We start from the raw sequence: 26157 nt of genomic DNA on the forward strand, positions 1-26157 counted from the left end.
CAAGCCATGAGTTCGAAATAATTGTCCATAGAGCTCAGAGACAGGACTGTGTCATGGCACAGATCTGGCGAAGCGTACCAAAATATTTCTGCAGCATACAAGATCCCCAAGAACAGTCGCCTTCCTCATTCTTAAATGGAAAATGTTTAGAACCACCAAGACTCTTCCTAGAGCTGTCCGCCCGGCCAAACTGAGCAATCGAGGGAGAAGGGCCTTGGTAAGGGAGGTGACCAAGAACCCAATGTTCACTCTTCCAGAGCTCCAGAGTTCCTCTTTGGTGATGGGAGAACCTTCCAGAAGGACAACCATCTCTGCAGCAACCCACCAATCAGGCCTTTATGGTAGAGTGGCCAGACGAAAGCCACTCCCCAGTAAAAGGCAAATGACAGACCGCTTAGAGTTTGACCAAAAGGCACCTAAAGAACTCTCAGACCATGAGAAACAAGATTCTCCGGACTCTTTGGCCTGAATGCCAAGCGTCACATCTGGAAGAAACCTGGCACCATCCCTACGGTGATGCATGGTGGTGGCAGCATCATGCTGTGGGTATTTTTCAGCGGCAGGGACTGGGAGACTAGTCAGCATTGAGGGAAAGATGAACAGAGCAAAGTACAGAGAGACCCTTGATTACCCCTGTCTGTGTGTGTGCATTGTGTGAATCTAGCCATTAGCAATGATGCTAATGAAAAACAGTCTTCTGGTAGATGGAAAGCCTTTCCCAAAAAACATTAAATGTTAACTACAAAGTTGCATATTCTTACCTGGCAGAATGATATCATGATTATTTTCATCAATCCAGTGGGTATATGTTTTGCAAACTCATCACATGTGCTACAAAACATAGCTAAACAACAACCTCTTGCTTGGTGCACACTTTAATTAAAGGGTAACTACACACCCCAAAAATGTAAATGTCTCAGTTTTTTTCCAGACCTCAAAGTGGTCTCACAATGTGGTTTAAACATTGTTGTGGACTTAGAACCTCAAATGTATTTATTTATTAAAAAGTGTTTTTTTGAGAGAGATCCTAAAAAAAAGGTGAAAAAACAAAACCTGGACAAACAAAACCTTGAATTTATTTACTCTATTTTTGTTTTAATAAAAATTATATAATTTGAAGAACATTATTGTGGCATATATTGCGGTAAAACTGTATGTAAGACTTTCATCTCAAAATGATTATTTTGAGTTCTTATTTAGAAAATAGTCCTGGTCATATATGCTTAGACCTAGGGCCTGTTGCACAAAACTAGGATAAGGGATTAAGCCAGGATATCTTGGTGATCCTGGCTCAATTGATCCGTAATCCGGTTGCACTAAAGATGGATAGGGGGCAGGAGGATATGTTATGGTATAAATTACCATGGAGATTTATTCTGTGGAGCTAGCCTGCTCCAGACCAGGCTAAATTCCAGGATCTATTTAATCTCATCCCTAATGTCAGTCAGCAGTCACCACAAATGGAAACCAATAGTTATTTCACTGCTCACTATACATTGTTATCACATATAACTAGACCCACTGTTATTTAAACGTTTGTGATCATTAATTTCAATGATTTTGGATAAAAAATGATTTTTAGATGATGTTGCTATCATTAGATAATTTACAGTTTCCCATAGACTATAAGGCTATATATAAAATGCTAGAATATTAGGGCCACAGAGGGGAAAAAAACACAAGTCATAATATTGTAACCAGTTGTTTTAAAGGAGGACAGTTGTTAAAATGACAGATGTAGGGCATTTCGTGAAATTGTACTTCAGTATGGTTTCATAAACAAAGACATGCTGATGTGCCAGAATATTAAGTATCACATTGTCATAAGTATCAAAACTGTAAAAACAATATGTAGCTTTTCTGCAGAAAGAACCAGCCTCATAAATTTATGACTTTATCCTTTTTCTTCAGTGTGGCCCTAGTACTCTGTCATATAAACAAATACACATTCCATATGAATATAAAAACACAATGTGTAACATTATGTTCCTTTATTGAATAAGGACAAAACAAAGCAGGTAAACCATCAGCTCCTTTCAAAACTGAAGTCACAGTGACTCTACAAGATGGAAAGCACAGAATCTAAGCATATTATACAAAATGATACATATACAGACCTTTGAATGTGTATAACACACCCTGCATGTCTGCACACTAAAATAAATGCAGGACAAATCCATACACATCAACTGAACAGACAAATGAATGGATGCAGTAGCCTCCCTGCAGCCTTGTATTACACACAGTATACCGCACAAACATCATAAGAGGCCAAATTCGTCAAAAAACGAACCCAAAAAAACCCAAATTCCTCTGCCACCGCAGGACATATTTAACCAAAATTGAAAGCACACATACTAACTAAAATAATTCAACACATATTGGTCCCTCAGCAGCCGACCACTGTCGTCATCAGGGAAGATTGCCGGATTGTCCCAGTCCATGGCTGGTGGCACTCTGGGGGCCCTCTCCTTCCTCAGGCAGGCCACATTGTGAAGGACAGCACAAGCCACAGTAATATCACATGCCCTAACAGGGCTGACCCTTAATTTGTGAAGGCAGTGAAAGCGTGCCTTCAGGAGGCCAAAGGTCATTTCAACTCTGGCCCTGGTCCTGGCATGGGCATGGTTGTAGGCCTGCTGTGCTTCCTGGGGGTCTGTGAAAGGTGTCAGGAGAAAAGGCTGGCAGCCATACCCCCTGTCTCCCAGCAACACACCAGAGAATTCACCTGTCAACACAAAATCTCATCATTACTACCTCATAAACACAGTGATATTCTTGACACAGCCATGATGGTTATAAATAGGGGTTGTGTGGCTTACCTTGTGATAGGCACTGATAGATTTCAGAGGCCCGAAAGATTCTGGAGTCATGGACTGAGCCAGGCCATTTTGCCACAACATTGCTGATCACACAGTCAGCATTGCAGACCATCTGAAATCATAAGATGAGGAATATTACACCAATCAATGCACATCACTGGCAATGCAGAGTGTTCGTCAATGGACAATATCAAAAAGTTATGTTCACCTGAACATTAATGCTGTGAAAGGATTTCCTATTCACAAAATCGGCCTCATGGGCACCTGAGGGGGCTTTTATCCTTATGTGTGTGCAGTCCACTGCACCAATGACATTGGGGAAACCTGTCACACAAAGTAATGAGTATCCTACTATGTGTTAACAGTTGTCCTGTAATTTGTAGATCCTCTTACCTGCAATCCTATAGAACTCCTCTTTGATGTCACAGAGTCTTCTGTGGCCAGGGAAGGAGATGAAGACATCTGCTAATGCTTTGATAGCCAGACACACACTCCTTATTGTGCGGCAAATTGTGGCCTTGTTCAGCTGTTCTGCATCCCCCACTGAGTACAGGAAGGCTCCACTAGCAAAAAAGCGCAAGGCCACACAAACCATTTGCTCCACACTCAGTGCATGGCTCCGTGCAGTGCGGTGCTTAATCCTGGGACCCAGTAGTCTGCATAGATACCTGATGCCATCTGCAGAAAACCTGTATCTTTCATATAGATGGTCATCAGGGAAGGCCAGTGGGTCCAACCGGTCCCTGAAGACCCTTTCTCACCTGAAGGCTCTCCTCAGCACAAGTGCTTCTTCATCCACCACATCTCGCACGAATGGGCATGCCATTGTCAGAGCAGAAAGGAACACACAATTTTGGGCCTTCATATAGGCTAGTGGCCACACCTGGTGCTGGGGGGGGGTGGGCAAAAGAGGGCGATGCCTTATAACGATGACTTGGTTGTACTGATTGCTGGGAAAATAAAAAAAACCTTAGAAAGATGCCACCGTCCTGTGTGCTCACAATAAGAGCTCATATGTCATGGCTCACTTGACTTTACGAGAATATACCTAATTTTTATTTTGAGCTGTGTCATCTTCTTGGAGCTGGGGGAGGAAAGAAAAATAATGATTAATACATTTGTGTTACAGTTAGCATACAGTGTACATTGAAGGCATATCTCACCTCCCTCTCAAGTTTTTTTATTTCAAGGTCCAGTTTCCTAATTGTCCTCTTTTTTATTTCGAACTCCAGTGCAAGATTTTCCATCTTTTTCTTCTTGTACTGAATGTCTATGTCTGCCAGTTCTATTTGGCACCGGAGGTGGTTGCCATACAACTTTCTGATAGCTTGTGAGCTCTGTGAACACAATACAATTAGCGCAGCTGGAATTTGGCAGGATGTGGTGTCCTTTTATTAATACGCACTATGTTGCCAGGCTGGTTTTCCCACTGTATAGCATCTGGGTCCTGTAAAAGAAATTAGATTTTTTGATTTTGATGAGGACTCCTCACCATTGTAGAGTAAATAGTACTTTCACAGTCTTAACATGATACCTCATGCCTTCTGGAATCCAGAGAGATGGTCTCCTCCTCATCATCGTCTCCATCATGTGCTGTTGCTGCTGCATTGGGGCCTTCACCCTATCACATTTAATCGGATTCATATTGAAGCTAGTAGACAAGACATGCCAGGCCTACAGTATGCCTTTGATGGAGTACTCACTGGATCAGCATCGTCTGGTGCTTGTGCTGGTGGCTCTAACAGGAACACAGTGCTGCCAGACACTGCAAGGCAATAGGTAAACCAAAGTCAGACAGTCCAAATTGATTCAATATGAATGTGGTTGTATCCCATGTAGAGATGGAAGGACATACCTTGAATGAAGCGGGTGGCATCTTGGGAGGAACCTATGCTCGTCTCTTTCCCCCCAGGGATCCCCTCTAAGACGGGCCTGCCTTTATTTAGCTCCAAGGCCATGTCCTCTGCTGGGGTAAGGTCAGCCTTTGGTGACCCACCACCCGTGCCTTGTCTGTGGGTATTCTTTTTCACTGCTAAAACAGTACAGACAATGTGTGAGCAGGCACCTTCTGGGTACAATATATGCTTGTGCTTTGTTAAATATTAGTCAGGGACCATACCATTCTGCAGAATGTTCTTGTATTTGATTTTGACCTGCTGCCATGTCCGTTTTGGCCCGTTCATGTTTAATCTACACACACACACACACACACACACACACACACACACACACACACTTAATGGAGTCACACTGCAAAAAATTACTTGGTATTTTTGTCTTGTTTTCAGTAAAAATATCAAAAATTTTATCATAGCTTTATACAGTGTGATGGAGTTACTTTACACAATTTCACTCATATCTGCAGTGCATTTCAATAAAAAAAATTAACCGTTTCATAATTACAGTACAACTGCATTTTTGGAGATGTGAATTAAATATTTGAATTGTAATTGTGATGTTTCAGCGGAGCGGTGAGTGTGTAATTGTGCACTACTTACGCATTCAGGCGGTCTGCAATACTTTGCCACGCTTTTTCTCTTTGCTTTATCACTGTGGCGGTGTTGCCTTTCTTCTTAATTATATCTTTTACCTCCTCGTATGCCTCCATGAGGATTTGTGCTTCCGACGGGGAAAAGTACGCGGCTCTAGTTGCCATGGTAAATCAGTTAATCTGTGATCTGTGGCGGGGTCTATTTGAGTGAGCCGTGAGCGCGCACCTATCCAGGATTGGTTTCACCTGGCTTAATGAATCCGTGTCTGCTCATCCTGGCTTGGTCTTTGTGCAACCAATTAAGCCTGGACGCACATGTTTTGGCTTCATTGAGCTCAGCTGAGTCATTTATCCCGGATGTCTTAATTCTACTTTTGTGCAACAGGCCCCTAGACAATCACCAAAACAGATAACAATACACTGAATTCATATGTTTTCAATCATTTCAATTGTAAAGTCATGTCTTTCTACACAATACCACAAATCATTTTTGCAATCAGGGAGGTAAACTCAAAGTGTTCAATCATTTTCCTGTGTATTTCAAATGGAATCATGTAACAAAATAGAGCTCTTAAAAATGTTGAGCGCCTAGCTGGCTACTTTTTCTATTTGTCTGACTACTCTATGTACTTGTGGAAAACACTGGCAACTCTGTCCACAGTCATGCCCCTTTTAGTTTGCCTCACTTGCCCCAGTCAGAGAGCCTGCCATAAAGTGCTTTCTACTGCTATGGTTGTATTCTTGTTTGTGTGAATAGTTTGTTGAATGTAGGAAATTATTGGGAGCAAACAAAGTCTGTTCCAAGCGGCACACAGCACAAACATGAGCCTCAGTATAACACGATTGTGTTAATATTGGAATATTAAGTTCTCCTGACTTAAAGCAGTTGTAATAATGAATTGATAACTAATGAAAGTGTTCTGTGGTTGCAGACAGATGCTTTCTAGTGCTTAGCAACACTGGTGTGGATGGGTGGATGCCCATTCAAGTCTGGTGTGTTCCTCAGTAGTCTCAGACAGACTCAGTCTGATGGGACCCTGGGAGTATAACTCATTCAGCACAGCACAAACCTACCTGTATGTAAGGCACTGATATCCATGTCCTCCCATCTGCCAACTAAACAGCCCAGTGCAAGATATATTGAGATTGTCTGTGCCACTGTCTTTCTCCCTGTGTTGCATTGGAAATGTGTTGCTTTGAGATGGAGGACTCGTAACACAGACAATGCAACGCACCTTATGTAAACACTATAGAAACGACTGAGGCAGGAAGCTGGCATTCAGACATGTGAGTTTATAAAAGGGCAAAGGAAAAAATGATTGCAGAAATTTGTTATAGCTGACACTTTGATTGTGTGCTGCATGAAGGGAGTCATTGTGCCCGTCTCTCTGGCCGCTGAGAAAAGAGAACAACAGGCCAACCCGGAGATCTATGATGGCCCAAATGTCAGCCTGGCTGTAAAATCAATTGGTTATTTGTTGCTGAAATGACTTGATGGAAGCAAGGATCCTGTTTTGGTCTTCTTTTCTGGCACTAGCTGGACATTGTGTCTTTGTCATTGTTCTGTTTTAACATTGGTGGGTTAGGTAACAGCAGACGACAGGGACAGGCCAAGTCACGACTATCCTACAACCCTATTCTGACATTAGAATTCCCATAAAGTATCGCTGTGGTTTCAACACAATTCAAACTTGACACACTCTTGTGTTCTCTTTGTTCCACTCTACTGCTACTTTACCTAAGGTTAATCAAATCAGTTAGTTACTGCAGTGTAGTTGCATGTAATTACACCAGGACCGGAACTGTAGATTCAAAGTAATTGCATGTGTGTTCATGTCTTGGAAGAGCCAATGAGAGATGTTGAGTTTGTCCTTGTGATGTGCTTGGCCTCTTTATTATGCCTCATTGGGGAATCATTCATTTCTGCTGATGTGGCTTCTGTTATTTTCACCTAATGGTGGGCTCTTCAATACTTCACAGTGGACCGGCCACATCAGAGCTTTATTTGATTTACTGCCATCTTGGACGGCGCCAGGTTTTTCTACGTTTGTCCCATGTGTCTTTAAGGTAATTATGGGCGAGTTGTTGAATGCATAACCCACCTGCCTGCCCGGTCACCCTCGCACTCAGCTAATTAAACACTATGAGTGGAGGCATGGTCTGGTTAATTCATCAAACCTCCAGTCTCTCAGAAATATGACAGTCAACTGTGAAGTCAAGCTATATATGACTGATAGTTCCTGTCAAAAAGCGAAACTCTTTTTAAACCAAAGTCATACTTACTCCATGACTGACATAGATGTGGTTGAGGTTTCATCCAAACAGTAGCACTTTAGGTTGAAGTCTCCCATAATCATTGGATGGAACTGTCTGTATAGGTTTTTGGGACCCCCCCCCCCCCCCCCCCCCTTCCCTCCTCCCCCCTGCTATCCATGGAGCATGCTGTGACAGGCTGAGAGGAATCCAAGTCCACATGGCGCTGCCGTGACAACGGTCTGCTGGTTGTGTAGCGGGTTGCTGGTGGAAACCAGCGGAGCTAGAGTACAAAGGAGGGATTGTTGAGACGGGCAGAGCGGTCGTAGTAAAACTCACATTAATTTACATGTAGGTCAGTGGAGGAATGGAGGTCTGCCTAGTGCTCTCTAACATGGTGGGTTAGTTAGATAACCTCTCCTGTCTCAGAGTGGACCAGGCCTCTTTGGCTGTTACTTTAATCTGGCACTATATTCCTGACTTGCATTTCTTTAGAATTCTTTCTACTCAGACTGAGAGAGGTATTTATTTTGATAAAATCTACACCGAAGAAATTAATGTTGTTTCAATTGGTTTTAAGTAGCTACACTAGAGCCTGTGAAATGGTTTTCCCAGTTTTCCCCCCAGACAACGTATAGCTGGAACAGTCAATGCTTTGGGAAAAGTGCAGCTCTATAGCTCCCCAAGGGGAGAAATGATACAATTGAGGTACAATGGTGTCCTGTTGGGACAATGTTGCTATTTTTGTTTGGGGTTTGCAAACCTGCGGGACTGACAGGGGGAAGTGTACGATATCCATATAGACCCACACAGACTCCCTCTCTTCTATATCCCTCCACTTCTGTCCTTTATTATTTATCTCAGATCTCTGTGCTTATTTGCCACCTCCCTCCAGTCTTCTAATTGGTATGGTCTGTTCTGTGTTACAATGGCACTCTGGGAAGAATTCGTTAATTAGCCATAAAATGTAGCAGAAGTGAAGGAAACCACTTTAAATGGAGATTAAAGGCAGCTCAATATCCCTACAGGCATTTATCTCTATGCTCCACTAATAAAGCATTCTCTTTCTGCATACAGCAAATCCACGCTTCACCGGTACAGAGATCCAAGTTTCCAAGTGAAGGAAGGCTACAAACTAATGTCACAATGCTTTAGTTGACCTTTGGCCTCAGCATACCAAGATCCCCTTGTTCTGAAGGAACGTGTTTGAATGGTAATGATCATCTCCGTCATTGCAGATGACAAGGTTAATCTGCTCAGCAAACCTAGTCAAGTGTAGCAAATTCAAACGTTTTTGGCGGTTACACCAGTACTTATATTCAACTCTTTGAGTGCTTTTGAAACTGCCAAAAATACCTTTGATATTCAGTGCTGACTTTCAAACTGCCACAGAGAGTGGAAGAATATATTTTTTTAACTTCTCTATTTTCACTGGGGCTGCTTGACCCTAGTGGATCGTTTTTTTAAAATGTTTTTTTTTTTACAGACTTCCTTTTTAAAGTGTATCCCCAACTGTTCCTTTCATCCTGGTGACACAGGAAGAAAAATAGTCGTGTTGAGTCTTTCTGGAAGGTAAATCTAAGGAAACACACTTCTTCTTTTATTCTTACAGCAACGTGTTGACGGCTGTCATTTCTGTCTTTGTTATGACAGTGTTGGCATGTGTGGTGTGCTTTCTAGGAAAGCCTATATTCACCACAGACACTGAATGCACTTTCATTACTTCAATCATTATGGCTTCATCATAACAGTTCAATTGACCACCCAGAACTAAGTCCTGATTCCCTCAGGTGGATGTACTGTAGGTAAGATGGTCTGGACAGTATTGAATTTGTCCATTAATGTCATGTTTGCTTCAAGGACTATGGAATTAGATGGGAATTGATTGAAATTCAGATATCTCTGTGTCAAGTGGCAGAGGGAGAGATGACGGGGGAGTGATAAGAAGCATGCCACTGAATACCAATCAGACAGACCTCCCTGTATCAGCCCCAGCCGCAGCCAAGCTGCTCTCAATGCAGTAGACTGGAGGTGGGTTTAACTGCTGTTATCCCATTGAAACTAATAATAAACTCCATTCAAAGAGCTGTTCATCTTCTCTCATATGCAGAAAGATTGACCACAGAGTAAATATCCTCTTTCTGTGAAGGTATTTTATTCCAGGTTATATGAAGCAGTTATGCCCCCCTGGGATTTGGGCCAATAATCTACAGTTTTCATAGTCCTTTCTCTGGCTAGTCTGAAACTATACTGGTACCCACTCTTACATACCAGTAGTGGTGTTTAGAGGTTTCATGCTGAGAAGTGGAATTCCACAGTTCCCACTGCTCAACCCTGTGGCTGTTTCATTCAGCCCAGGGCATCTATGAGAGGTCAGACTGCAGGGTGGCTTAAAGCTGTCTTTTCCATTTGTTTCCAAGTACACAAACATCTCTGTATGCATTGGCTATGATGGCTACAAAGAATCCTCACGCCCTGTCTCTCACACTTCAGCATGTTGGTGAGATGTGCTGTCTGTCTGATCCAGTGTGTAAATAACAGTCCTTGTCCTACTCCTCTCCCAGCTGTTTGTTAAGACCATGCTGTGACCTTCACCTGACATTAGTGATTCTGAGAGGGTTTTGTCTCCTCTCTAGCCCCCCCAGTGTGTATGTCGAGCTCTCCAAACACTCTGGAATCGCTCCTTGCCATGCTGAAGGCTGTAATCAGTGAATGACTTGGGCTCTTCTGCATTGTGTGTCAACCTCCATTCACCTGCATACCACTCACCACCATGGCATCAGCAGCATTACCAGGCAGTCACTTTTCCATCCCCAAATACATACTTGGATTTGTTAGGTGATACAGTAATTCATCACTCAGCTAAATCATAATCAAAACAAATACGTCTCTTGCGTAGCTGTTCAACTTTCACGTAATGCTGTTGAAAACTCAGTAGCACTTTGACAGTCCGTGTGTGGGCTGAACTGACAGCTCTAGCGTTGTGTGTGATGTGTGTGTGATGTGCCGAGAGGAGAGGCAGGATAGTCATGCCCTCCTGTGTTCTGGCCCTCTCTCCCTGGCTCTCTCCCTCCCGGATGTTTGGAGAATGAGGGTGTAATGATTATTATGCATTTTTGGAGGCAGGGCCCTTTGCCGTGACAAGACTTTTGAATGATTTCCTGTTTTGACAGAAGCTGTTTGCAGTGGAGCTGCAGCAGAGGTAAAGGGGCTATAGTGCTCTCCTCTCTGAGAATACTCTACCTGCTGCAGAATGAATCATTTATCCTGTGGAAGTGGGAGAGGAAACAATGTGTTAGCTTAACACTGCCCCTGAGCACGTAGTCTGTCTGGAGTTATTGAAGATGCCAGGATCCATTCTAAAATAAATGACAATGTCAAATAGGGGGTGCTTATATCTCAGCAAAAAAATAAACGTCCCTTTTTCAGGACCCTGTCTTTCAAAGATAATTCGTAAAAATCCAAATAACTTTGTATATCTTCATTGTAAAGGGTTTAACCTCTAGCGTCGAGCAATCCCCTATCCGGGAGCGTAATCATAGCCTCAAGCTCATTACCATAACGCAACTTTTCCTATTCATGAAAATCGCAAATGAAATGAAATAAATATATTCAAACACAAGCTTAGCCTTTTGTTAACAACACTGTCATCTCAGATTTTCAAAATATGCTTTTCAACCAAAGCTACACAAGCATTTGTGTAAGAGTATTGATAGCCTAGCATAGCATTAAGCCTAGCATTCAGCAGGCAACATTTTCACAAAAACAAGAAAAGCATTCAAATAAAATAATTTACCTTTGAAGAACTTCGGATGTTTTCAATGACGAGACTCTTAGTTAGATAGCAAATGTTCATTTTTTCCAAAAATATTATTTGTGTAGACGAAATAGCTCCGTTTTGTTAATCACGTTTGGCTAAGAAAAACACCGGAAAATGCAGTCACTTACAACGCCAAACCTTTTTCCAAATTAGCTCCATAATATCGACAGAAACATGGCAAAAAGTTGTTTAGAATCAATCCTCAAGGTGTTTTTCACATATCATCTATTCGATAATCTATCAGTGGTGGCAGTCGCCTTCTCATCAGAAGAAAACGGAAAAATACTGCAGCTGGAGATTACGCAATAATTGCGACGGAGGACACCAAGCGACCGCCTGGTAGATGTAGTCTCTTATGGTCAATCTTCCAATGATATGCCTACAAATACGTCACAATGCTGCAGACACCTTGGGGAAAACGTGGAAAACTTAAGCTGACTCCTAACTCCTTCACAGCCATATAAGGAGTCATTGCCATGAGGCGGTTTAAAAAAATGCGGCACTTCCTGATTGGATTTTTATCAGTTCTTTTTTCTGTAACATCAGTTCTGTGGCACTCACAGATAATATCTTTGCAGTTTTGGAAACGTCAGAGTGTTTTCTTTCCAAAGCTGTCAATTATATGCATAGTCGAGCATCTTTTCGTGACAAAATATCTTGTTTAAAACGTGAACGTTTTTCATCCAAAAATTAAAATAGCGCCCCCTATATCCAAGAAGTTAAACACTGTTTCCCATGCTTGTTCAATGAACCATAAACAATTAATGAACATGCACCTGTGGAGCGATCGTTAAGACACTAACAGCTTATAGACGATAGGCAATTAAGGTCACAGTTATGAAAACTTAGGACACTAAAGAGGCCTTTCTACTGACTCTGAAAAACACTAAAAGAAAGATGCCCAGGGCCCCTGCTCATCTGCGTGAACATGCCGTAGGCATGCTGCAAGGAGGCATGAGGACTGCAGATGTGGCCAGGACAAAAAAATTGCAATGTCCGTACTGTAAGACGCCTAAGACAGCGCTACAGGGAAACAGACAGGGGACAGTTAATCGTCCTCACAGTGGCAGACCACATGTAACAACACCTGCACAGGATCGGTACATCCGAACATCACACCTGGATGTGATGGCAACAACAACTGCCAGAGTTACACCAGGAACGCACAATCGCAACATCAGTGCTCAAGATGTCCGCAATAGGCTGAGAGAGGCTGGACTGAGGGCTTGTAGGCCTGTTGTAAGGCAGGTCCTCACCAGACATCACCGGCAACAACGTCGCCTATGGGCACAAACCCACCGTCGCTGGAGCAGACAGGACTGGCAAAAGGTGCTCTTCACTGACGAGTCGCGGTTATGTCTCACCATGGGTGATGGTCGGATTCACGTTTATCATCAAAGGAATGAGCGTTGGACCGAAGCCTGTACTCTGGAGCGGGATCGATTTGTAGGTGGAGGGTCTGTCATGGTCTGGGGTGGTGTGTCATAGCATCATTGGACTGAGCTTGTTGTCATTGCAGGTAATCTCAATGCTGTGCGTTACAGGGAAGACATCCTCCTTCTCCCTCATGTGGTACCCTTCCTGCCGGCTCATCCTGACATGACCCTTCAGCATGACAATGCCACCAGCCATACTGCTCATTCTGTGCATGATTTCCTGCAAGACAGGATTATCAGTGTTCTGTCATGGCCAGCGAAGAGCCCGGATCTCAATCCCATTGAGCCAGCCTGGGACCTGTTGGATCGAAGGGTGAGGGCTAGGGCCATTCCCCCAGAAATGTCTGGGAACTTGCAGGTGCCTTGGTGGAAGAGTGGGGTAACATCCCACAGCAAGAACTGGCAAATCTGGTGCAGTCCATGAGGAGGAGATGCACTGCAGTACTTAATGCAGCTGGTGGCCACACCAGATACTGACTGTTACTTTTGATTTTGACCCCCCCTTTGTTCAGGGACACATTATTCCATTTCTGTTAGTCACATGTCTGTGGAACTTGTTCAGTTTATGTCTCAGTTGTTGAATCTTGTTATGTTCATAGAAATATGTACAGTTAAGTTTTCTGAAAATAAACACAGTTGACAGTGAGAGGACATTTATTTTTTTGCTGAGTTTATTTGTCCTGTTTTACTGCATGTACAAGTGGAGGAATTAGGGTTAAGTGTCTTGCTCAAGGGCAGATTATTAACAGGTTAAAGTTAATACTAGTAAATAATAGATGGGTTTTTTGAAGTGCTTTTCAAGGAGCCACAGATGTTTTGTTTACTTATACTGTAAGGCTGTTTTGTCATTAGTCACAAATACACTGGTGTCATGTCTAAATGCCCATCCAGGTCTCCAGTTTCCACATTAATCTTGTCCTAACCTGTGTAATGGTTTGAACAGCCACTCAAGGCCAAGGCGTTAGGAACACAGCTGTCATGTCAACGTCATGTTCGTGGTGACAGATTAGGGTGATGGCAGTTTAAGAAAATAGACAGGGTTGGGGGTATTACACTGCACTGAATGAAAGGGAGTAAGACAAAGAGTGGATTGAGAGGCTGATACAGTGGGTGGCTATGTACTGCAGAGCTGGGAAACAGGCATTCCATCACTCACCAAACTGACATTTGATATATTTAATTCTGGAGACTGCAATGAATACATTAACAGTTGTCAGGGCAGAGATGAGACAATCTTCTTCCTGTGGTGAGCTACATTATAGAGGATGGGCCAGTCATGGTCCAGACGGTCAGAGACAGAGCAGGGTGGCCAGCAGCAGGGCAGCAGAGGAGAGGCTAGTGGGGCCAGGATGGGAACCTGCTGCAGCTGCATACCTCTTGGTCAGGAGGCTAAATGCCTGGCTGAACATGAACAAGAGGCTGCCGGACAAGACAGGGAGGAGACCATAGAACAAGAAAAAGACACGGAGGAGACTATAGAAGAAGACCGGGAGGAAACAATAGAAGAAGAAGGTGCAAGGTAATGCCTCAGAAGATTCGGTTGGTAAAATATATTATGATAGATGATAGATAACACCTGGAAAATGTATACACTTTCATTGTAGGCTGAAAGTTGAAGCACTGACATACACTGAGTGTACAAAACATTAAGAACACATGTTCTTTCCATGATATAGACTGACCAGGTGAATCCAGGGGATTGCCTAGATCCCTTATTGATGTCACTTGTTAAATCCACTTCAATCAGTGTAGATGATGCTTTATATAGATGCTTTATCTTGGCCAGGTCGCAGTTGTAAATGAGAACTTGTTCTCAACTAGCCTACCTGGTTAGATAAAGGTGAAATAAAACATTTTTTAAAAATGAAGGGGAGACAATTGAGACATGGATTGTGTATGTGTGCCATTCAGAGGTTGAATGGGCAAGATAACATATTTACGTGCCTTTGAACAGGGTATGTGGTAGTAGGTGACAGGTGCAGGTTTTCCTAATGTTTGGTATACTTATTGTATTTGCATGTGCAGTATCTCTTGGGAAGGAAGTTGTCTGAAGGAAAAACAGCTGAGGTGGATAATAGTTTGTGAGTTGTGGATTGCTTGTGGTTTGTCTCTTGTCATTTGTTTCTCTCTTCATGAGGCAGAGGGAGGATCCTGTGCACCTCAGAGTTGTTTCCAATGCCCCTCTGGAGGGAAAACACTGGGACTGTTCCTACTGATTAAGTTCACATGACAGCAGCTCCTCGGCTGCCTGCCTGCCTGCCCGCCTGCCTGCTTGCCTGCCTGCCGCATTCTGTCAGAAAGACACTGGGAGTGGAGACACTGCAGAAATATGCTGCAGGTTTGCCTCATTTCTCAGACAGGAAATGTTTTGATTGGCACAGAGGGAGGAATGAGCAAGTGCTTATTAACAAGAGAAAGTCAGTGAGCCCCCATGCAGAATTCCCAGTGTTTGGTTTGGAAGTGTGGGATTGACTGGAATCTCCCAAATGGGCGTCCAAGCTCCTCTGTTTTGTAAATGGAAATTCTGGCGCTGAGATTTTCACTCTCCCAACCGAGCTCCGTGGAACACTGAACATCCCTTCTGCTTCATGGATTTAAGTTTAATTTGCAAAATGTTCCGACGTTTGTGTGTTGTATCGTCTCTGTTCTGTGGTGTCTATTCTTTTCCTTTTGTGTCTGTTCTTGTCCTTTTAATGGCTTGATTTGATAACCGTGAAAGACATGGGCAGCATTTTCCATGAATTTGTCTTAGTTGTTAAATCCTAGACATTTGTCACACTGGAAATAATTATTCTATATTGCATTTATTACTGGGCAAGGTTGGGATTCCTCAAATTCTCTGTCAAGTGTAGGAATGTGTTTTCTCAGTTTGTAGTGTAAATCAACGTGTCTGATGCTATAGACCTTCTGTATGTGTGTCATCACACTGGGGATGTCATCCAACCTGAAAATATCCCTCAAATGATCCTCCAGGCCCATAATGCCTGGTGCTTTGCCTCTGACAGGGCTTGAGAGGTTCAGTCCTAGCTGGTGCTTTGCCTCTGACAGGGCTTGATAAGTTCAGTCCTAGCTGGTGCTTTGCCTCTGACAGGGCTTGATAAGTTCAGTCCTAGCTGGTGCTTTGCCTCTGACAGGGCTTGATAAGTTCAGTCCTAGCTGGTGCTTTGCCTCTGACAGGGCTTGAGAGGTTCAGTCCTAGATGGTTTTTGGCTCTCACAGGGTACGGATCACCTCCAGTAAACGTGAAATCATAGAGTTTATAGGATCATGGTCTGTACCAGTTAGTGACTGTGGATTTTGTGATTGAATATTGCTGTTCACATGAACAGATTATTGCGTGTGAAAAGCTCCAAAATGTAAAGCTCTATCTGCTGTGTGCCACTGAAAGCAGATCTGGAGCAATTTCATTTACTGCAGCAGTTATTGAACACATCGACCACATGGGAGTGTGAGGACTTTCATTTGGTCCATTGTGCAAAGATGCAAAACTAATTGTTTGTTCATGATCGAGTGGTTTCTCCCCCTATCCACTGTAAAGTGGGTTGGCTGTGCTTTGTGCCAGCTGCATTAGGTCTACTGTATATTGTCCTGTATATTATAATACCGTGTAGCTTGAGCAGAGAGAAATAGAGAAGTTGTTTTAAAAAGTATTCTGTGGTTTCTACAGCTATTATTGTTATTTTTTTACAGATGCCATATGAGTTTGTGACAGGAGTGTCCATACAGTAACCCTGTGGCTGTTGTTAGAAGTGTAGAGGGAGAAGAATGACACTGAGTAGAGATGGTAGACACGGTAGACACACATGGCTGACTAAAGTAACACATCGGGGGCTGTCCCATCCCAGGCTGTTGTGGCACGTCACACAGTAATGGCTCTATTGATTTCTACTATTTATGTGTCTAATTATGGCTGGGCAGTGGTTAGTTGTCTTTAGCTGCCCGACCGTGGCCCCCAGTTATAACTCTGTGGCTCCTTAATTCACTGAGGCATGAGTGATCAGAGGACAAATAGCCCAGGGCTTTGGGCATGGCAGTGCCTCAGGACATTAAAGACTGGTGAAATATCTGTAGAGGGAGAGAAAAGTCCTCTGTCTGAATGAATCATCCTCTGGCCACTGGAGTGTGTGCTTGTGATGTGTGTGTGCTTGTGATGTGTGTGCGTTCGTGCGTGCGTTCGTGCATGTGTAATGTGGAACACGGTCAGATAGTTCAACCTATGGTTATTCTCAGATCAACCACTAGGTATTGCTGTTGAATCTTCTTCAACCACTCTTGACTTTCACCTCACCTCTCACACCACATCACAACTGAGGTCAGTCGTCCCTGGCAACCTGCCTTCACAGATGAACTGTCATTTACATAGATCAGTATTGGAACATGTTCGTTTCATAACGTATTCCTGTTCACTGCTCTTTTCTCACATTTTATCAAGGTGATCTCTAGTCACCATTCCATACTCAAAAGTAAATGGCTAATTTTGGGGTAGTTTTCGTTCCCTCACTGAACATGCCCCAGGACAACCTCATGGCCTAATTAAATAGCTTTTCAATTAAGAGGTTATATCTGGCCTCATACTTACAATGTCCTGTCTCTGCTCCTTTCTCTCTGTAATGGTGTCATAACTCGGGCTAACAGGACAGATGGCACCAGTCACCCAATAAATGGTCTTTCATTTCAACCTCAATGTGTAATTGGCTTTGATATGGGCATTGGTTGGAGATGCTGGGGCCTTGTTACTGTGGAAAGGCTTATTGACAGAATTTAACAGCAGTCAACAGTGATCTGTCTCTTACCCAGATTTACAGGGGATACTGGTTCAACCCTAAGGGGTCTGTCCTATTTAACCAGTGTGCCCTAAGAGCTTAACCAAACCTACTAGTCTCATCTAGTCTTGTCTGACTGTCTGTCTGTCTTGCCCCTGTCTTGAAGAAGAGAGGGCCCCAGACCGGAAGGTTCCGGTTGCATCCGGAGAGCAAGGTCATCACTTACAGCTGATTTGACGAGACACTGTCTGTCTGTGAAGACGACTGCATGGCTGCTGTAACCTGAGAGACTAAGGCTCTTTAGAGCCGAGACGAACAGACTGCTTTACCTGGTGGGCTAGACGGTACCCTTCCTCTTTCCTCATCCTTAATCTCTCCACTGAGTGGTGGGAAATTCTCTCTCTCTTTATCGTCTCTCTATAGTTGTGTCCCAGAGAGGAGGAGCAGCATAGGTGCTGACGGAGTTGCCCAGGGTGACAGTGGGAGCAGATCAGCGAGTGGCTGAAACAGCACAAATACCCCTGTCTGATGCTGCACTCTGCTTTTTCCCCAGTCACCCTCTCACCAAGCCCTCTGCCTCCACACTCAACGCAGGTACAGGGGAACTCACTGGGAAGGAACAGAGCTCTGTGTGTGTTTCATCCTGATCTGTGATGATTGTTTTCTCCATCGGTGGACTCTGAGGACAGAACCCTCCCAGGACAGTCCAGGATATTTTTGGCCTAGTTGAAGTGTGAGGTGCTGGGAGTCCAGATTCATCCAGGCACAATCCTGAGACAAGCAGCCCAACCCTGTCTCTGTCTGTGGGGCTGCAGGCTGCTCACTGCAGACACTGCAGGCTCGCTGGTCACACCCTGGGAAAGGAGTGCTGAAAGGATAGCAAAGGACAGAGGAAAACAGAGTTTCCTCCAGAGTTAGGGAAGGAAAGGGGGATACCTAGTCAGTTGGTTACAATACTGCTCTTCACATTCTGAACTAATGCAATGCTGTGACATACTGAGGATTGTGGAGGGAAAGACTAGCCAACCGAACACAGACCAACAGGAAGAATTCATAGCTTGTGGCTGGTGTGAAAGGCAAAGGTAAGATATTATTTATAGCTATGTGAAAGAGGAACCTTTGCAACCTTATACTGTATGAAAAGCTCTGTATTCATGTAGGATTAGCTCAGCCTGTGCAGATACCTCATTTAGACTCACTAACAGCAGCGAGGTTCAATAAACTGTGATGTTGTGGTTCTCTATCTTACTCTGAGTTAATTAATGACCTATGTACTATGTGGCCTATCAAAGCCGGCCAATAGTTGTCATATATTGGGTGTCATATTTGTGGATGTGGCCATGGTTTTGTTGATGGTGTTTTCCTGTTTTTAATGCTCTGGTTTTGTCCCCAGACAGTGGTATCACTATCAATACCCATACATGGTGCTTGTTCCTGTTTGATATTATCCCAACATCGCTCTCAAGTTGCTGAGTAGAGTATTTGATATGGACACATATGGAAATAAATAATAGATAGCGTTCATAGATTTGTGGCTTATTTCATGCAAGGTTTCATTTTCCCAGTACCCAGATTCAGGGTTTCACCATTCACTTTGTTTTGTACCTTCCAGGAGGCTAGCCTGATATCAGAGAGTATCAGGGTGGAAAGTCTTCAACAGAAGTGGTTGAAGAAGTGTGTCTGTGTCTACCAGGAAGTGTGAGCTATCAGCACCCCCTGGAAAAGGAATGTGTGATAATATGGATGTAGGAGGTTTAAGAAGCCATTTAAGGAACCAGGGTGATTATGCTGAAGTAGATGCTCTATTCTCTCTTGATTGAGGCATTCATTATGAAATGCCCTTCAAAACCCCTGCATTTCAGAGCAGGTTCACCCTCGCGTTCCTTCAAAGTTATGAGAGGATGAGGAGGTCTGATGATGAATGCCCTCCAACTTCAGCTCAGATGAAAGTGCATAAGTAATATGTGGCCGAAGAGAGACAGGCAGTGTACATCATTTGTCTCCTGGATGGCTTTGATAGCTTCACTAACTCCTAGTTGTTCAGATCTGACATTGAGAGAGCATGAAGCACGTCAATGGACTAGTGATGGGCAAGAAAATCCATACAGTTACATATCACAATATTATTTTTGGACGATATTATTTGACTCCAAGTATCGATGTAAAAAAATTAAAACTCTGGTATTTTTCACCCTATAACTTGTTCTCCGTCTTCTTTTTAAATAGTGAGACAACATGTTTTCAGCACTTTTATTTCCCTGTCTGATCAAAACAAATGTCTCTGCAGCAGACATACACCCAATGGCCAGTATATTAGGTACACCCATTTAGTACCGGGTCAGACCCCCCTTTTCCTCCACAACAGCCTTAATTCTTCGGGGCATAGAAACATTGGTATGAAGGGACTTAACATGTGCCAGGAAAACATTCCACACACCATTACACCACCAGCCTGTACTGTTGACACCAGGCAGGATGGGGTCATGGACTCATGCTGTTTACGCCTAATCCTGACTCTGCCATCAGCATGACGCAACAGGAACCGGGATTCGTCAGAGCAGGCAAGGTTTTTCCACTCCTTAATTGTCCAGTGTTGGTGATCGCGTGCCCACTCGCGCTGCTTCTTCTTGTTTTAATCTGATAGAAGTGGAACCCGGTGTGGTCGTCTGCTGAATTAATAGCCCATCTGTGACAAGGACCAACGAGTTGTGCGCTCCTAAGTTTAGGTCAGTCATTTTGTCAATTCTAAAGTTCAATCGAACAGTAACTGTGAATGCCTCGATGCCTGTCTGCCTGCTTTATATAGCAAGCCACGTGAATCACTGTCTGTAGGAGGGAACCATTTTCATGAACCGGGTGGTGTACCTAATAAACTGGCCACTGAGTGTATAGTGAGCAATATGTTTGGAACATCAATCGCAGTATTGAATCGCAATACATATCGCATCGGCATCTAAGTATCATGATAATATCGTATCGTAAGGTCCCTGGCAATTCCCAGCCCTACCGTGGATACCTTCAATTTGTGCTTCCTGAGAAGCAGAGCATGGTCAGGCTAATGCTGCATTTAGATGGCACGAGGTAGATGGCAATCCGGATATCATTGTTTTATCAATGAGAGCATGATGGTAAGTGCCGTTAAGGCTGGCGGTGAATGCCGTCAGCCTCTACGGTAGACGTGACTTGCTGCCAGAGTTTTTGCCGTCTGCATTGCTTTCTAGCGGATGTTAATTTGCATTGTTTGTTTACTGACGTCAACATAACTCATACCCTTGTGCTGGCTTGCCTTTGCTGTCACCGTCTTTCTTGCTTTCTTGTCCCGCTCTGCCGACTGGTATGACGGTTTTTGCGTCCCTCGTCTAAATGTAGTGTTATGCATTATTCCAAATGACATAATTGGTGCGGTTAGACTGGAGAATCTGCCAGACTGGTGTAAAATCTACAAGGCTAAAGAGGCCCTTGTTTGGAATGTCAGTGCCAGTGACTCATGGGAGGTAGATGCTACGAGACTGGGGTACAGAGTCTGCCTGTGTGGGTGGATGAGCAGGGCAGCAGTGGATGAGGCTGGGGGGGATGAGGGCAGTGCTATAGTAGATGTGGAACAGACAAGGGGTCAGGGATGAGAAGGGGGCTGAGGTAGAAGGGATGAATGAGGGATAAGGATGGTGCGGGGGAAATTAGTTCTCCTCTGGAGGATATTTTTCCTGGTGCCGAAGTCATCCTTAACCTTTGCCCCCCCTCCACCCCCCCACCCCACCCCTCCTCTCTCTTCATTAGCTGATAGGAGGCGTTTTCAGCAGGGCTAGTAATCAGTCTCTTAGGCTGCTGGAACAAAGCCAACGCTCCGCTGCTATTTCTCAGGGCACGGACGCTCTCTCTTTCCCTTTCCCTCTCGCTCTCTCTCTCTCTCTCCCTCACTCACTTTCCCCATTTCCACATCTTTCCCTACTCCTTCCTTCATGTTACTACTCTCCATTCCTCTCTCTCTCTCTCTCTCTCTCTCTCTCTCTCTCTCTCTCTCCTCTTCTATTCCTTCTCTTCCCCCTTCCTCCCCCTCTGGCTCACCCCCCCTCCCTTCCCCTGCACATGCTGCCAGTGTGACAGTGGTTTCTGCATGAGTGCAGGGAGAATGGAGCAGAGAGCGGGGGCATCCAGCCCAACACAGGAAAGGAAAGGGCTCTGACATCACTGCTCCACTGTGGAATGCACGTAGCAGAAGAGAGGGAGGGGAGCTCTGGCAATCCCAGGCTGCTACTCCTACTGCTCCATGGCCGAGGCTCCACACTCTGGTCTCCCTCTGGTCCTCCTTAGTCCTGCTGTGTTGCTGCTCTGGGGTTGACCTGGCCCCTCTGTCCTCCCATCCCACCCCAGAGCTGGGGGCTGTTTTGGGGAGGGTCTCATCACGTCAGATGTGGGCGTGCTGCAGTAGCCCCACCCCCCGTGTCTCCGTCTGAGTGGGACAGCCCAGGAGAAGAAGCGGGAAGCAGTGTTTAAATGCGTTCCTGAGACAACGTCAACAGTGGGCAGCATCACAGCTGAGTGGGGTACAACACAGAGCAGAGAGCTGTCCTGTCCTGTCCTGCAGCTAACATGTGGAGGGAGCCGGGCTGCTCCTCCTCTTCCTCACACACCCCTCAACCCAGGACCAGGAAGCCCTTCTACCATGGGACTCATAGCAGGTCTGTATGGCTGATGTCCCCTCCTGGAGGACTCCTATAGCAGAACTAGCACAGATGTACCGTAGCCTTCTTATGGCTACCTGGCTACGCTCAGTTTGATGTGCTAGAGGTTGCTAACAGCTGCTGCAGACTCACTGCTTTGCCTACGTAAAGCGTCTGTGTATGATCCCTGGCAGGGAAGTTTTGTCTTGTTTATCATGTGTTAGTGCGGTGCTTTTTGAACAGACATCTGGCTATTGCCTACCTACGATGTCCTACGATGTCTCAGGCTGGTGTACAGAGGAAACCTGCATTTAACCAGGCCTTTTAGCTCTGCAATGCCGTCTCTTGCCCCAAGGAAAACGGAAAGGGAAGCCAAATAACCATTATGGTGCTTTAGTGCATGTTGTCATTAATATTGACTACTGTGTTGTTGAACTGTTTCATGTTCACTTGTTTCTGTGTGGTCAGTATAGTTGTGTGTGTTGAGGACACACAGATGGTTGTTGGAAAGCTCAGTCATGTTGTCCAGAGACACTGACTAGCCTACTCCTTGTTATTGTGGTCAGGCAGACAGTGAGACACCCCTGTTTGGAATGTGTTGTTTGTGTGGGGTCACTCCTCACACTGCTCTCAGGACCCAGCTAGCCAATTTATACATCTGTCCCATATCTCAGTTGCTCAATTCAGTGATGATGGGCTATTTATTTCACTATATGTTGAAATTGTTTTCTCCATACTTCATTGATTGAGGAAGTAATACTGTTTTCTCTACCTCCCTGGTGTGAACATACAGATTGAATCGTTGAGGTTTACGTTCATATATTATATCAATTCATTATTGATAGTGTTTAGCTCATGGCATGATTGTACTCTGTCATTACCTTTCCCTTTCATAGGAGTCTATGACATCCTGCTTGTTATCATTCTATCAGAGTCTCAGTGTCGGCCTCTGGAATGGCGCAGTGGTCTAAGGCACTGCATTGCAGTGCTAGCTGTGCCACTAGAGATTCTGGGTTCGAGTCCAGGCTCTGTCGCAGCCAGCCACGGCCGGGAGACCCATGGGGCGGTGCACAATTGGCCCAGCGTCGTCTGGGTTAGGGGAGGGTTTGGCCGGCAGGGATGTTCTTGTTCTTGTACCCGGTTGGCCAGGAAACATTTGAGAAGTAACATTGAAGCAGGCCAGGACAATATATTCAATGAAAGTAGAACCTGTTGTTACTCACATAGGTTTCCTACACTGAACACAATATAAATGCAACATTCAACAATTTCAAAGATTTAATAAGTTCATATCAGGAAATCTGTCAATCTATGGATTTCACATGACTGGGAATGCAGACATACATCTGTTGGTCACAGATACCTTAAAAAACAAGGTATCTGGTGTGACCACTATTTGCCTCATGCAGCGTGATACATCTCCTTCGCATCAAGTTGATCAGGCTGTTGATTGTGGCCTGTGGAATGTTGTCCCACTCATCTTCAATGGCTGCGCGAAGTTGCTGGATATTGGCGGAAACTGGAATACGCTGTCGTACACGTCGATCCAGAGTATCCCAAACGTGCTCAATGGGTGACATGTTTGGTGAGTATGCAGGCCATGGAAAAACTGGGACATTTTCAGCTTTCAGGAATTATGTACAGGTCCTTGCAACATGGGGCCGTGCATGATCATGCTGAAACATGAGGTGATGGCCGCGGATGAATGGCAGGACAATGGGCCTTAGGATCTCTTCATGGTATCTCTGTGCATTCAAATTATCATCGATAAAATTGAATTGTGTTCGTTGTCCATATTTATGCCTGCCCATAGCATAACCCCATTGCCACCATGGGGCACTCATCAAACCGCTCGCCCCCACAACACCATACATACTGTCTGCCAACTGCACGGTACAGTTGAAACCGGGAAACTTCTCCAGCGTGCCAGTGGCTATCGAGGGTGAGCATTTTCCCACTGAAGTCGGTTACGGCGCTGCACTGCAGTCAGGTCAAGACCCCGGTGAGAACGACGAGCACTTTCCTGAGACGGTTTCTGAAAGTTTGTGCAGAAATTCTTCGGTTGTGCAAACCCACAGTTTCATCAGCTGTCTGGGTGGCTGGAATCAAACAATCCCGCAGGTGAAGAAGCCGGATGTGGAGATCCTGGGCTGGTGTGGTCTGCGGTTGTGAGGCCGGTTGGACGTACTGCCAAATTCTCTAAAGACGTTGGAGGCGGCTTATGGTAGTGTAGGGCTGTCCCCATGGCCGAAATGTTTGAGCTTATTTTCCATATAGAGACAGACACACCCTATGTGTTTGAATAAAACCAGCTACATACTGTATGCACTGAGCTAGTCTGATGCTTTAAGCACACTGTTTGATTAAATAATTAAGATATACAAATGACTCAAGAAAGAGCCCAATGGTCACACTGTGTTAAAAAATAGAATGACAGTGAGTGCCTGTGTGACTGGCGCACGCTGTCTCTCTCTCCTCCCTACTGCAGCGAAAAGGCACCACAGCACAGCAAGTGTTTATTGCACTGTCCATGCTGAAGCTGCAACATAATTTCAGCCATTTGCTTTCTTTCTGGAAAGTTCTGTTACCGAAATCCCTAATTTGTTCAGCAAAAAACATTCCCTATTCTCTCAACCCTTGGATAATGGATATGGAGGACGTGAGAAATATACTAAAAATGGGCGAATGTTTTCTGGTTGCTCAGGAGGGAAAGAGGAAGTCAGATCTGTGGAAGACATTTGACTTAGTTGTGGAAACCACTGGAGATCAAGAAAAGGGAAGGTATATGAGCAAGGCCAAACAGTTGCTGTTAGATTACAATATACACATTTTGTCTGACCATTTGGAACTGTGCAAACAACACTAAATAAATAAGTCTACCAGAGTCTGTTCTAATGAGAAAAAAATACAAATAAGGCTTTTATTACTGCAGAATAAAAACAGTTGCATGCATTTGTGAATTGCGGTTTATTCATTGTTTAGGCTAATGATTCAAAGCTCCCTTTTGTTATTTAATTAAATCTAAAATGCTTGATTGCATTTCAAAGCATGAATGTCTCGTATGCTGTGTGATGGTATGAATGAATGAATTGATTGATACAGTAGGCTATATATTGAAATATAGGCCAAAGTAAATTACGGAATTAAGAGTAGACAGGAGAGAGAGTAGAATAGACTCTTAGGCCTACAGCTCGATGGTGGTTATACAAGGCTACTATACAAAGACCTATCATAATTGTATCTATCATAATTGTAATAATAACAATAAGATGGAGATCAAGAAAAGGGAGGGTATAGGAGCGAGAGCTGCGTGCATATTATGTGTGACAAACAGGTGCTGTTAGATTACAATATAATTTTTCTGCCTGTTTGGAACAGTGTAAACAACACTAAATAAATTATAAGTATTACCAGTCTGTTCTAACAGATTTTTTTTGTAAAGCCATTATTACAGCGTAGCAAAGATTAAAAACAGCCAAATCTGTGAAATTGCTTTATCTGACATGTTGCCATTGCATAAGGCTTGGTGCTCTCAGAATCAGTAGGCTATTAAACAAACACTCAAACAGGCAACAGAAGCAATACAGTGCCTTCGGGAAGTTTTCAGACCCCTTGACTTTTTCCACATTTTGTTATGTTACAGCCTTATTCAAATTCTTCTTTTCTCCTCATCTATCTCCACACAATACCCCATAATGACAAAGCAAACACAGGTTTTTAGACGTTTTTGCAAATGTATTACAAATAAAAACACCTGTATTTGGGGAGTTTCTACCATTCTTCTCTGCAGATCCTCTCAAGCTCTGTCAGGTTGGATGAAGAGAGTTGCTGCACAGCTATTTTCAGCTCTCTCCAGAGATGTTCAATCGGCTTCAAGTCTGGGCTCTGGCTGGGCCACTCAAGGACATTCA

General features: G+C 44.1%; 1 protein-coding gene and 1 long non-coding RNA gene across 5 annotated transcripts in view; one reads left to right on the forward strand and one right to left on the reverse strand.

Moving 5' to 3' along the window:
* Nucleotides 1–26157, forward strand: part of LOC139411563 (pleckstrin homology domain-containing family A member 7-like) — a 135357-nt gene that overhangs the window by 5967 nt on the left and 103233 nt on the right. The window contains exon 1 of one of the 4 annotated variants that reach the window (XM_071158057.1): nt 14066–14341. The exons of the other annotated variants lie outside the window; for them this stretch is intronic. Within the exon in view, the coding sequence (XP_071014158.1) occupies nt 14088–14341 (254 nt within the window). The 5' untranslated portion in view covers nt 14066–14087. Of the gene's footprint in view, nt 1–14065; nt 14342–26157 lie in introns of those variants that run through there. 4 annotated transcript variants of the gene reach the window in all.
* On the reverse strand, nt 3599–4265 carry LOC139411564 (uncharacterized). The gene is made up of 4 exons (XR_011634610.1): nt 4228–4265; nt 3986–4159; nt 3871–3906; nt 3599–3772 (listed from the first exon to the last, which is right to left on the reverse strand). It is a non-coding gene; the product is annotated as an uncharacterized lncRNA (long non-coding RNA).

This window comes from Oncorhynchus clarkii, chromosome 6, assembly GCF_045791955.1.
Source record: "Oncorhynchus clarkii lewisi isolate Uvic-CL-2024 chromosome 6, UVic_Ocla_1.0, whole genome shotgun sequence".
Taxonomy (NCBI): domain Eukaryota; kingdom Metazoa; phylum Chordata; class Actinopteri; order Salmoniformes; family Salmonidae; genus Oncorhynchus; species Oncorhynchus clarkii.